This window comes from Pteropus medius, unplaced genomic scaffold, assembly GCF_902729225.1.
Source record: "Pteropus medius unplaced genomic scaffold, Ma_sr-lr_union100, whole genome shotgun sequence".
Taxonomy (NCBI): Eukaryota; Metazoa; Chordata; class Mammalia; order Chiroptera; family Pteropodidae; genus Pteropus; species Pteropus medius.
In genome coordinates, this window is record NW_024340699.1 from 7,906,302 (window position 1) to 7,918,573 (window position 12,272).

Genomic DNA, 12,272 nt, shown 5'->3' on the forward strand with positions numbered 1-12,272 from the left:
GTGTGTGTGTGTAGATTATTTGAGATTTGAAAATTTTAGTGTAGGACAGAAGGACCCCCATGTCAAACTGGACCTGATGAAGGGGACCTTGGTTGGCAGAAATAGGATCAAGGCTGAAGAAAAATTATGAGCAAAAGTCAGAAGGACACAGGAAGCTTTGAGAGGGGTTTGGTTAGAGAGGCCAAGGAAGGCAAATTATCTACTTCCTCCGTAAGTGAGAAATTGATGAAATGCAGGTCCCTATCCAGCCACCTGCATCCATCCATTCACCCCTTCGACAAATATTTTCATAGCATCTAATGTATTCTAAGTACTAGAGATGCAGTGGAGAACAAGATAAAGTCCCTCAGGGAAATAAGCAAAAGAGAGAGAGAGAGAGATCCAAAGAGATCCAAAGAGACCAGCTTACAGAAAGGAAGTCGAGGTCATCTCACCTGCCTATGCATCATACAGGAACAACATGGTGACCCCAAGTCCAAAGCCCCTCGAGTTCCAGGAAACTCATAGCTCATGGCCATAGGCCAGGGAGACATCAAGCCTGAAGGGCCCCTATCCTCAGGTGACAAGGGGTCACTTGTCCATCCCCAAGACAGGAAAGGAAGCAGCAGCTACCTGGAACACAGTGCCGCCCTTGATGTCCTATGCTACAGAAAGAAATAGACAACCTTAAAGATCAACATGTGGCCGTGCCATGCCTCATTGACAAGTTCAGACCCTTTGAGGTGGAGCCCAGCGTCCCTCTACAATTGAAGTAGCTGGTACTTCTTGAGCCCAGGAGCTATGGCCAAATTGTACCCTCCTGTTCTCCCCCAATACCTCATTGGGATGCATGCCCATGCCCCCTTCCCTGAGGCTTAGCATGGCTTTTCTCCTCCAGTTTCGAAGTAAAGGACGTCTCAGGAAAACACACACATATGTGCATATAGTTTCAGATAGTAAGTGCCCTGGAGATAAAATAGGATAAAGGTTAGCCAGAGAGTGGCAGGCAGTGTCTCCTTCACGTAGGGTGTTCACAGAGGCCTTTCTGAGGAGGTGGCATTTGAGCAGGGGCCTTTGTGAAGTGGGGGAGGGAGAGGAAGCAGGTTCCAGGCAGAGGAAGCCGTGTGAGCCGGGAGGCAAATCACGTCTATCTCAGCCACAGGAAGAGAACCTCACACCACCCAGAGCATGCCTCCCAAAGCCCTGCTGGGCACCGGGGGCCCTGAGAGGGGCATGGGTGGAGGCAAATGTTAAAAAGCCCTCCAAGTGAGCTGCGCAGATGACCACAGCTGCCAAGGCCCAAACGACATCATTCAGAGCACAGTCGACCTCACTGGCCCCCTCAGCTACTTTCCTGGTTCTTCTGAAAAGGAAAAAAAATTTTTTTAGAGATTTCCGAATGGCAAGATGGCTTTCCTCATTCCAGTGCTTTGTGGAGACTCAATAAATGGGAATTAAATCAAGTCGAACTAAGTCCAACAAATGTGAATCCAGAAACCATTAGAAAGAGTCTGACATAAAAGATAGTGTTGGAGAAGGCACGGGTCTAGGCCTGAGGTCTAGTCAGAGCTGGATAAGGGGGGCCCGGGAGGACCGCGGGGAGAGAGAACAGCACGAGCCCACGTCTATTGCCACTCAAGGTAGGACGAGCCCCGGAGGGGCGAACCCAGCAGAGAACACCCCTCACTCCCCACCATTCACACGTTGGCTCATCCATAAACCCCATCTAAACGCATCTTAATTTGCCACTTAGGAACCAAGGAGAGTGGCTGAACTTGCCGCTTACAGTTTAAGCTGAAGAAGTAATTAAGATGTAGTCAGGAGGAATGCAGAGCCGAGCCCTCTCTGTCTGCTGCTCCAGAGAACCCGCGCGGCATGGAGGCGGCTCTGGGTGCACGCGGCGGCTCCCGAGGCCAAAGGTGGCCCTGTTGCCTCCCAGGGACGCTGCTGGCACAAGGGACAGAGTGGGCAGCGTGCCCGTTAGGAGCCCACGACCCCTGGGCTAGAGCGGAGGTGTGGCTGCCAGGAGTGGGGAAGGAGGGTGAGAAGTGATTCCAAAGCAATATTCTTTGCAACAGTTATTTTTTGAGGTAATGCATTGATGGTTGATACATCTGCGATAAAAAGGTAACAGCAAGAAGACAGACTGGGAGATAGACCCCCTCCCCCTCCCAATGTTAGGCGCCCCCGTCCTGGAGAAACTGGGACCAGAGCCCAGCCCCAAGCCTGGCCTGGCCTCAGGCCAGTTCCTTATGATGACAGAACCTGAGCACATCCCCGTTTCTGGTTTGGCCGACCACTTGCTGCATGACGTGAACCAACATCTTAACCTCTCCGAGCCTTCGTTTCTCCATCAGCAAAATGATGACACCAATAGCATTTGCCCCATGAGATTCATGAGGTGTCAAGCACCTGGCACAGCACGAAGGCTAATAAATGGTAGGGATGTGTTTTCTATGTTCAAGCAGCAGTGGACTCAGACATGGAGTTTGTACGGGATGGGTGGAGATACCCTCTTCGTGTAATTTTCTGGGGGATGTTTGGGGGGTCCGGGTCTCCAGCCCCACCCTGAAACAGATCCAAACTCTGCTCTGAGCGACATAGCTTTGGCAAACCTGGAACCCGGGACGAATTTTGAGTCTAGCGAACCTTCTAGATGTCACCCACAATGACTTGGAATTTCTTCCCACCCCTTGTCCTGGGCGGGTCTCTGGACGTACCACCCCAGGCACACACGAGCTTAGAGTCGGACTTTGTAGAGCTGAATTTCCCTACACAGGAGCCTCCCGCTCCCATCAGCCTCTTCTCTTGTCTACACGTAACACCCAAGCTGCTGTGCTGACAGCATTTTCGGGGAGAGAACATGCTTCATAATCGCATACCCTGGGGAACCTGAGTAGAGGGGAGTAATGAGCTCTGGGGAGGGCCACGTCGCCAGCGCCTGCCTCAAAGGCTCCCTCTCAACAGACCGTTTAGGGAGCCTGTCGCCAGATGACACCAGTTACTTCAAAAGGAGGGGTGTTTGCGCCATGCCAGATGTGCCTTCTGCAGAATGGATGGAGACCAGCAACTTGAATAAACATTTCAGAATAGGTTTAGCCTCCGGAACCAAGCTATGTCAGAAACTTTTAAAAAGGTAGATGATATGAGCTATTTTGTTCATGGGAATGACCATTAAAATTCCCTGTCTCAAAGGCAGTGACAGGGAATTACCTCCCGCGTGCTAGGGAGGGGTCCTTGCAGGGAAGAAACCAGGATGGGGAGAACCTTCTGAGGACAAAGACCTCTCTTGCCTTCCTGGGGATCCCCTGCATATATCGCATCTCCCTGGGAAAGGGCAGGGTGATTTCATGTGGCGGCAGATGAGGTATCAAATAACATGGAGACACAGATGGGGAAGTTCATCTTTTTTCAGTCCTCTTTTTATTCTTCCAAATCAGTGGAGGAGGAGAAAGTCTCCACTGGATACTGGGATGTATTTAACACCTCATTAACACTTCTAATCTCCCTTTTTAAGAGAGAGCAGATCCGAGACTCCCTCAGTAGCTGGTAACAAAATCATGCTCAATTTAATTGCACTGCTTTGTTTTCTTTGTTTTAATTTTACAGTTATTTTCTGTTTGCATCAAGTGAGTCTGCTTTCCCATTTATGGTAGTGATGAAGTTTCTCTTTAAAAATGGATCGACTTCAGTGGAAAAGGCAAATGTATTTTTCAGAAATCGGGAAGTAAATACCAGTACAGGTGATACTTGGATATGGCAAAACAGTTGTGATGAGTGAACACGGATATCCAAAGTCGGAAAATCCACGCTCTACAGCACCTACCTCGCACAGAACAGCTACTTGGTCATTATGCGACTGTCGCTGGACTAAAACCAGGCCCCTCTCTGCTTGATGCTGACACTTTCAAACTTATATTCTTAGGTGACTCTTAAATGGGCTGTCTCTGATACATGTATTTGCCAGCTCCTTCAAGGAACTCGTCTGAGCCCAAGGCCAATGGATCCACTGAGGATCCCAGGTTCCTTCTCATTAGAGGTTTAGTAGCAGAGCCAGCATGAGCTCCCTCACGACAGCCCCAGGGCAGAAGGCAATTATACCTTACCTGGCCCCTTCAGAAGCGAGTTCCCAGGCAGGTACAGATAGTTCCTCAGTCACACTTATACCAGTCAGGGTAGCTTTTGCCACAAATGTTCAGTGCTCATTCATTCATTCATTTCACAGGTACTGATTGAGCCCCTATATTGTGCCAGGCATTGTTGTAGGGCCTAGGGGTACATCTGTGACTAAAACAGATTTTTTAACTCCCTGAGCTGGTGGAGTTTACATTCTGACAATAAGCAATAAATATAATAAACATACAAATGATACATCATGTTAGAATGTGATTACTAAGGGGGATTGAGGGGATGAGCCAAGCAAAGAGACTTGGGATTGCTGGGGCGGGAATGGGGTGCAGGCAGGTTGTAAACGTGGTGGTTGGGGTTGTCTGTACTGGAGAGGCAGCATCTGAGCAAGACTCGAGGGAGGTGAGAGAACCGGAAGATGCTTTCAGGGACGTGCACTCCGGGCAGAGGTGCGTGCCAGTGTGAAGGTGAGTATGCACCTGGCATGATCGAGAAATGACACAGAGGCTGGAGCTGAGCAGGCGAGGGGGCGGGGGGAGAAGACGAGGTCAGAGAGAAAACAGCTGAGGGGCCTTACAGACCATCGGGAGGACGTTGGCTTTTTTCATTAAGAGAAACGGAGGGGTGTCCCTGGGGTATTCTGAGCAGGGGGACAGCGTGGTCCGCTCCATGTTGAAAGGCCTCTCTGGCTGCTGTGCCGATAAGGTATGTGAGATGCAGAGGTGGAAGCAGGGAGGCCAGTTAGGAGTCCAGGCAGGAGGTGATGGGCCAGGGTCGAGGTGGTAGAAATGGTGAGGACTAGACACAGGTTCTGGATCTATTATAAAAGTAAAGGGTTCAGCCATATGAGCCAGCAATTCCACACCTAAGTACATGCTCAAGAGAACTGAAAACAGGCTTTCAAGAAAAATTTGTACACAAATGTTCATAGAAAAATTTTTTATAACAGTAAAAAAAAAAAAGCATAAACAATCCAAATATCTATTAACTGATGAATGGATAAGCAAAATATGGTATATCCAAACAATGGAATATTATTCAGCCATAACGTAAAAAGTAATGCCGAGTAAAAGAAGCCAACACAAGAGGCCACATATTGTATGATTTCATTTATATGAAATGCCCAGAACAGGAAAATCCATAGATAGAAAGCACTTTGGTGACTGTCAGAGGCAGAGAGAGGAGAATGTGGAATGACTGCTAATAGGTATGAGGTTCTTTTTGGGGTGATGAAAATGTTCTGGAATTAGTAACAATGGTTGCACAGCATTGTGAATGTACTAGAAGCCACTGAACTGTGGACTTTAACATGGTTAAAATGATGAATTTTATGTGAATTTTACCTCAATTTTAAAAAGCGAAAGATTCGTCAATGGATTACATGTGGGAGTCCAGATGGGAGTCAAGGAGAAAAAGGGGTCCAGGGTGGTAGCTGGGAAGATGGAAAAGACTGTGGGTGGGACAGATCTGGGGAGGAAGATCAGGAGCTCAGCTTTGGATGTAAACTCGAAACATAATTAGGCATCCTAGCTTGGAGTTCGAGGCGAGGTCCAGGATGGAGAGATAAATTTTGGAGTCAGCATCAGCATGGAGATCATACTAAGGAAACTGAGGCTGGATGAGATCACCATGTTCGTGAGTAGATAGAATGGAGAAGTTTCGGACTGAGTCTAGGGTACCCCAATATTGAAAGATCAGAGGGAGGGGAAGGAACCAAAAAGGGACAAGGAGTGGCTACAAAGGTAGAAGGATAAACGAGAGTGTATTGTCCCGAAAGCCAAGAACAGAAAATAAAGACAGGAACGTTCACATTGTCAGATGTCTCTGAAAGGTCAAATAAGGTGAGGGCCCAGGTTAACGTTGGGCTTAGCAGCATGCAGGGCATTCGTGACCTTGACGAGAGTTGGTGTCGTGTAGTCGGCGCAAGCCTGATTCATAGGAGAAGGAGCGGAGGAGAAGGGGAGACAGTGAGTATAGAGAATTATTTTAAGTTTGAGAAGTTTTTGTAAAGAGAGATGAGAAATGGGTGGTGGCTAAAGGGAGAAGTAGAAATGAGGAATTTTTTTAAAGCGGGCATTTAGTAGCATGTGCGTGTGCTGACGGGGTTGATCCGTTGGGAGAGGGAGTAGATGGATGCTACGGGGGAGGGAGAGAGAACCGCTGGAGTGACGTCCTAGAGTGGGCAAGACAGGGTACGACCTAGTGCAAAAGTGGAGGGTCAACTTAGCTGCAGGAGCAAGGTGGGCGCTGTGGGCACAGACGCTGGTAAGACGGTAAGTGGGATGAGAGCTTAGGGAACTCCCTCTCTGGCTGCACTTCTCAAAATAGGAAGCAAGGTCGGCTGCTAGAGTGAGGAAGGGAGGGCTGGCATCGGAGGGTCTAAGAGAGATGAAAGGACGTACAATCACACAGGAGAACGGGGGAATGGCGGAGTGGACGAAGGGAATGTACTCAGATGGCCAGGCAGCAGGAAGGACAATTGGGGTTCAGGTCAGAAATTTAAAGGGAAACTAGACACGGTTACATTCATTCCTCCAGCCACATTCGACTACGCAGGTACAAACGTGGAAAAGGCAAAGACTTGAATGTAACCAAAACTGATTTCATCAAAACTGTGGCAAAGTGAGAAGGGGGCAGAGGATCTTAGACTATACATAGGGGAATAAGTCTAATGAGTGGCCATGAAATGTGTGCCTGGTAAAAAAAAAATAAGAGAGAGAGGGACCTACGTGTTGAGGCACGGGGGAAAGAAGTTTAGGAGGGATTGAGAAAGCGGATCAAAGAATACGCGTGTCAGGTTACAGGAAGACGTGAGCTAGAAAGAGTCCCGGGGGTGGTCAGAGGGCAAAGTGCATGAAGCTGAGATAATGGGGGAGCAGTAAAATAATTGGTGGTGACAAGGTGCTAAAGATGAGCATGAGAGTGAGTGAGGGAGAGTCCTCAAAGGAACTAAGAGGCCAAGGTGTTGAAAGGATGGACGGCTTGTATCATGAAGTCTCTAAGAATGAATTCAGGAACGGAGGTGCAGAGGATCACAGTGGAGCAGAAAAGCATCAAGAAGTGCAGGTGCGCGGCCCTGGGATCAGCAATGACTGCAGCAAAAGGAGCCCCCGGGTCCAGTGAGTGTAGGAGAAGCAGCCAGGAAACCAGTGTCCATGGGGGAGAGATGGTTCCAGTTAGAGCCACGGAGGGAAAGGAACCACGGAGAGGTCGATAACGTGGGGGTCGTGCTGGTGATGGGTGTGAATTCCAGAGGCCCTGCTGGAAGTGTCTCGGGAGTTGGGAAGCAGTGGAAGAGGGATGTGAGGCGTGACGTTGGGTGCCTGTTATAAACACGGAAAAGGAGCCTGAGGAGGTGAGTCCAGCTGGACTCTGGGCCGATGGCATGGGTGAGGCTGTGAGTGTTGTGAGGACTGGACCTTCGTGACCCTCTGTCGATCAATGTGGAGGGAGGCAGGGTGCTCTGGGGGATAGTCTTACTGGGAGAGCCTGGACCACTCAGTGGATGGCAGGACCCCTGGCACGGGAAGGATGGTCTTACTTTGAGCATGCAGAGCTCGTTTTTGGTCTCTTCTTAAAGAGTAGTCACCTGATAAAAAAGGTGCCAGAAATCTCTGGAGCCAGAAATCTCTGCCCTCCGTACGCTCCTAGAACCTCCTTTCCATGATGAGCTCCCTCGGCATAGCACCCCCGCCCAGACGTCCGACACAGCATTGATAACCATCACTCACCCATCTAGTTGATCACTGTATCTCTAGCTTCTCGGCACATTCGCTGGCCTGTGATAGACGCTCCCTTAAATACTTGCCAAATGAAGGAGTTCATACATATTGAGCAATCCATGTGCCAGACACTGTGACAAGCCCTTTACATGGGTTTTCTCCTTCAGTCCTCACAACAGTCTAACGAGATTGGCACATAAATTGTCCCAATTCACATCTGAGGACCCCGAAGCTCAGAGAGGGGCGGGAGCGTGTCCAAGTTCACACAGTGAGGGCATTTGAAACTCCATCTACCTGGCTCCAGCGCTGGCCCTCTAAGTCACCACATGGGGATTTATCAACTGACCGAGTCTGGAAGGACATCTCCTTCCTACAGTCCACGTGAAGAAGCTTTGGGTCCGGACCGGGAGACCTTCACAAGCCCTTGCCTCCCTCCCCTGTTGGACTCCGCACCCGACCACCCATCTTACTTCGTTCTCTCTCCAAGATCCTCTATTGCTTTCCATCCACGATGACTTCAGAACTCTTTATTTTTTGTTTCCACCGTAGATGTGAAAAGCTGGCTTGTGATGTTCGGATTTCAGCTTAGCAACATAATCCCTGGGTTCCCAAGAGCCAAAATGTATTTCGTGCCTCCTCCCTATGAACTGTCGGAGAGTCAAGCGAGTGAGAACGGACAGGTAAGCGGAGGTTCTTGCCGTGAATGTGAATGATCCTTCCCTTCTGCACACAGAACCACATGGGAGCCAAGGCTATGTCAGCAGGGGAGGAAAACATTGGAGCTGGGTATAAAAGGTGCATGAAACATTGTGACTTCCCAAGAAAGTGAATGTCACTGCTGTCACCTGTCTGGCGAAGCACATATCTCTTCCAAACCTCAGTTATGACCTTAATTGTGGTGTCATTATGTGTTCGGTGTATGCCATTGAGTCACTCCTTGATTAACAAGCGCACAGAGAAATCTAGCAGCAACCTGCCATCTGCACTGCCTATAATATCATAACCCTTTTGGCTTTTATGGGGCATAATAAAAGTATGGCTTGCAGTTTCTGTCCCATTAAAGAACATTTTTATGCCCCACATAAAACCTCAGCGTTTCATGCCCCAAATGTATGTAGATGGAGTTTTCAGAACATAAGTGGTGCTTGGGTCTTTCAGTGACGACCAAAGAGTGATCATTTTCAATTTGGGTACAGCTGAGACCTCTGCCACAACTGGATGGGAAAGGTGGGCGCCAGTATTCGGATAACCCTTGCTGCAGAACCGGTGCGAAGTCTGAAAGGTCTCAGCTGCTCTGAATAACTGTCCAGGCTGTGTGACTAGAGAGAGCCAAGGAGGGGCGGCTGGCTAATTAACAACTGCGTTCTCTCAGCTCTGCCCCTCAGGGACCACTCAGTGGCTGAATAGCCGTCATTTCTCTCATTTATCTAAGTGTCATTACCTCCCAAACACAGCCTCTTCCATTATCCCAGCCTGTCCCCCAACCACCAATTGAGACAAGTTGTAATTTGTGAGTGGAGAACTCAAGGCCAAGGCGATAATGGTGATTTCCTCCCTCTGCAGAACCAGGGCTAAAATCCAAAGCAAATGACTCAGAGTGCAGGGATAATCCCTCTGGCCCACGAAGCCAGAATCTCCTAGCCCGGCGCTCCTCAAACAGTAACAGCACACAGATCACCTGGGGTGTCTTGTTAAGATGCAGCTCCTGCCTCAGTAGGTCCGACTGAGGTCTGAGAGTCTGCTTTCCTACCAGGGTGGCTCCCGGTGACACCTCTGCTTCTAGCCATACTTTGAGTAGCAAGGTCTTAACCCAAGGAAGTTAATAAATATCCAAGGCATTGGCCTCAAAGAAATCTAGGTCACAGCAGCAGGGTTCACAGCTGCTCAAACAAACACCCTGCCCTTCAGGTCAAGATATTCCTGGGTCTAAAGTATGCAGGGCAGCTGCCAAACCATCAGAGTTGCAGAGTGACTCTTTCCTATAATGGAGAGACGGGAGTGAGCAGGCCTGGGGGTGGGTGCCAGCAAGGTGGCGAACCTCCACACCATCTTTTAGTCAGTGGCACAGTTACAAGTGGACAAGCCACACCGTTACTGGGAACTTCTGGCCTGTCCTAATTCTAAAGGGTAGGCCTACATTAGCTCATATAATTAGGGACACAAGACTAGTTCTTACATCTTACAGGGACTGCAAGCTTTTTTCTTTCCAACCCTTTTTTAACAAGCTTCCCAGCCCAAGCAAACAGCTGCCCAGCCCATTGTCTCAGCTTTCTGTGTTTTCTCATGCCCACAGCTCATTACAGGTGTGCAGCAGACAACAGAGAGGCACAACCAGGCCTTCATGGCTCTGGAAGGACAGGTCATTTCTAAAAAGCTCCATGCCAACATCCGAGAGAAAGCAGGCCACTGGTTTGCCACCACCACGCCCATCATTGGCAAAGGCATCATGTTTGCCATCAAAGAGGGGCGGGTGACCACTGGCATGTCCAGCATCGCCAGTGAGGACAGCCGCAAGGTGGCATCCGTGCTGAACAATGCCTACTACCTGGACAAGATGCACTACAGCATCGAGGGCAAAGACACCCACTACTTTGTGAAGATCGGCTCAGCCGACGGCGACCTGGGCACGCTAGGCACCACCATTGGCCGCAAGGTGCTGGAGAGTGGGGTGAATGTGACCGTGTCGCAGCCCACGCTGCTGGTTAACGGCAGGACTCGAAGGTTCACCAACATTGAATTCCAGTACAACACGCTGCTGCTCAGCATCCGCTACGGCCTCACCCCCGACACCCTGGACGAAGAGAAGGCCCGCGTCCTGGACCAGGCGAGACAGAGGGCCCTGGGGACCGCCTGGGCCAAGGAGCAGCAGAAAGCCAGGGACGGGAGAGAAGGGAGCCGCCTGTGGACTGAGGGCGAGAAGCAGCAGCTCCTGAGCACGGGGCGTGTGCAGGGTTATGAGGGGTATTACGTGCTTCCCGTAGAGCAATACCCCGAGCTTGCAGACAGTAGCAGCAACATCCAGTTTTTAAGACAGAATGAGATGGGAAAGAGGTAACAAAATAATCGGCTGCCATTCCTTGTCTGGATGGCTCAGCAGGAGTAACTGTTATCTCCTCTCCTAAGGAGATGAAGACCTACCAGGGGCACTGAGGCCGGGCCGCTTTGGTATCAGTGGCAAGGAAGCTCACATTTTTTGAGTTCAAATGCTACTGTCCAAGCGAGAAGTCCCACATCCTGAAGTAGACTAAAGCCTGGCTGAAAATTCCGAGGAAAAACAAAACAAACGAATGAATGAACAAACACACAAAATGTTCCAAGTTCCCCTAAAATATGACCCACTTGTTCTGGGTCTACACAGAAAAGAGACGCCAAATGTCCAAAAGGAACAAGAGAACAACAACAAACAAAAAACCCACAGAACACAAAAAGCAAAACAAACACACCGACAGAAAAACACAGACATGAAGACGAGAAGGCCTCGCGTCCTATTACCTCACTCACTCACGCGTGAGCGACACAGAGACATCCGTGAGGCCAGCAGCACCAGGCCGGCTGAGCAAAACCGTCCAGACTGCTTGTTGGACAAATACTACAGACGTTTTCGTTTAAATACAGGTGCATTTAAAACACAACTTTGGGGGTGATTTGTGTGTAGCGACTGGGGAGGGGGGATACAAGTGAAAGAGTGAGCACTGGAAAACTTTTTAAAGAAAAAATAATAATAATAAAAACACGAGGGGAAAAACAAAAAGGAAATTCATCAAAAGTCAAAGTGAAATAATACCGTTGAGCACTTAACTCCCGGGTCCCAACTTAGTCTGGCCCGAGCTGATTTATTTGAGCGCAGAGTGTAAAATTTAATTCAAAATGGTGGCTATAATCACTACAGATAAATTTCATACTCTTTTGTCTTTGAAGATTCCATTGTGGACAGTAATACGCAGTTACAGGGTGTAGTCTGTTTAGATTCCGTAGTTTGTGGGTATCAGTTGCAGTAGAGGTGTGGCATCGTGACACTCTTTTGCTAACGGGCACCACTTCAGATCACCCTGTACATACATAGCCTCAAGGCACAATCACTGTTTCAGATTTAAAATTATTAGTGTGTTTGTTTGGTCCAGAAACTGAGACAATCACATGACAGTCACCGCGAGGAGAGAAAATTTAAAAAATGAAAAAAAGAAAACCTACAAAAACATCAAAAAAAAGTTTAAAAAAAAAAAACAAAAAAAAATGTCTAATAAGAACTTTGGTACAGGAAATTTTTTGTAATATACATGTATGAATTGTTCATCGAGTTTTTATATTAATTTTAATTTGCTGCTAAGCAAAGACTAGGGACAGGCAAAGATAATTTATGGCAAAGTGTTTAAATGGTTTATACATAAATAAAGTCTCTAAAACTCCTGTGGACACTGGCCTTCTGTGGAAATGCTTTGGGGT

At 48.6% G+C, this 12,272-nt stretch overlaps 1 protein-coding gene across 1 annotated transcript in view; it reads left to right on the forward strand.

The window, feature by feature from the left end:
- The window catches only part of TENM2 (teneurin transmembrane protein 2), a 1,175,329-nt gene extending 1,164,093 nt beyond the window's left edge, over positions 1-11,236 (forward strand). Inside the window, exons 32-33 of the mRNA XM_039877364.1 lie at positions 8,379-8,509; positions 10,123-11,236. Of these exons, the coding sequence (XP_039733298.1) occupies positions 8,379-8,509; positions 10,123-10,884 (893 nt within the window). The 3' untranslated portion in view covers positions 10,885-11,236. The remainder of the gene's footprint in view (positions 1-8,378; positions 8,510-10,122) is intronic.
- Positions 11,237-12,272: the final 1,036 nt, after the last annotated feature.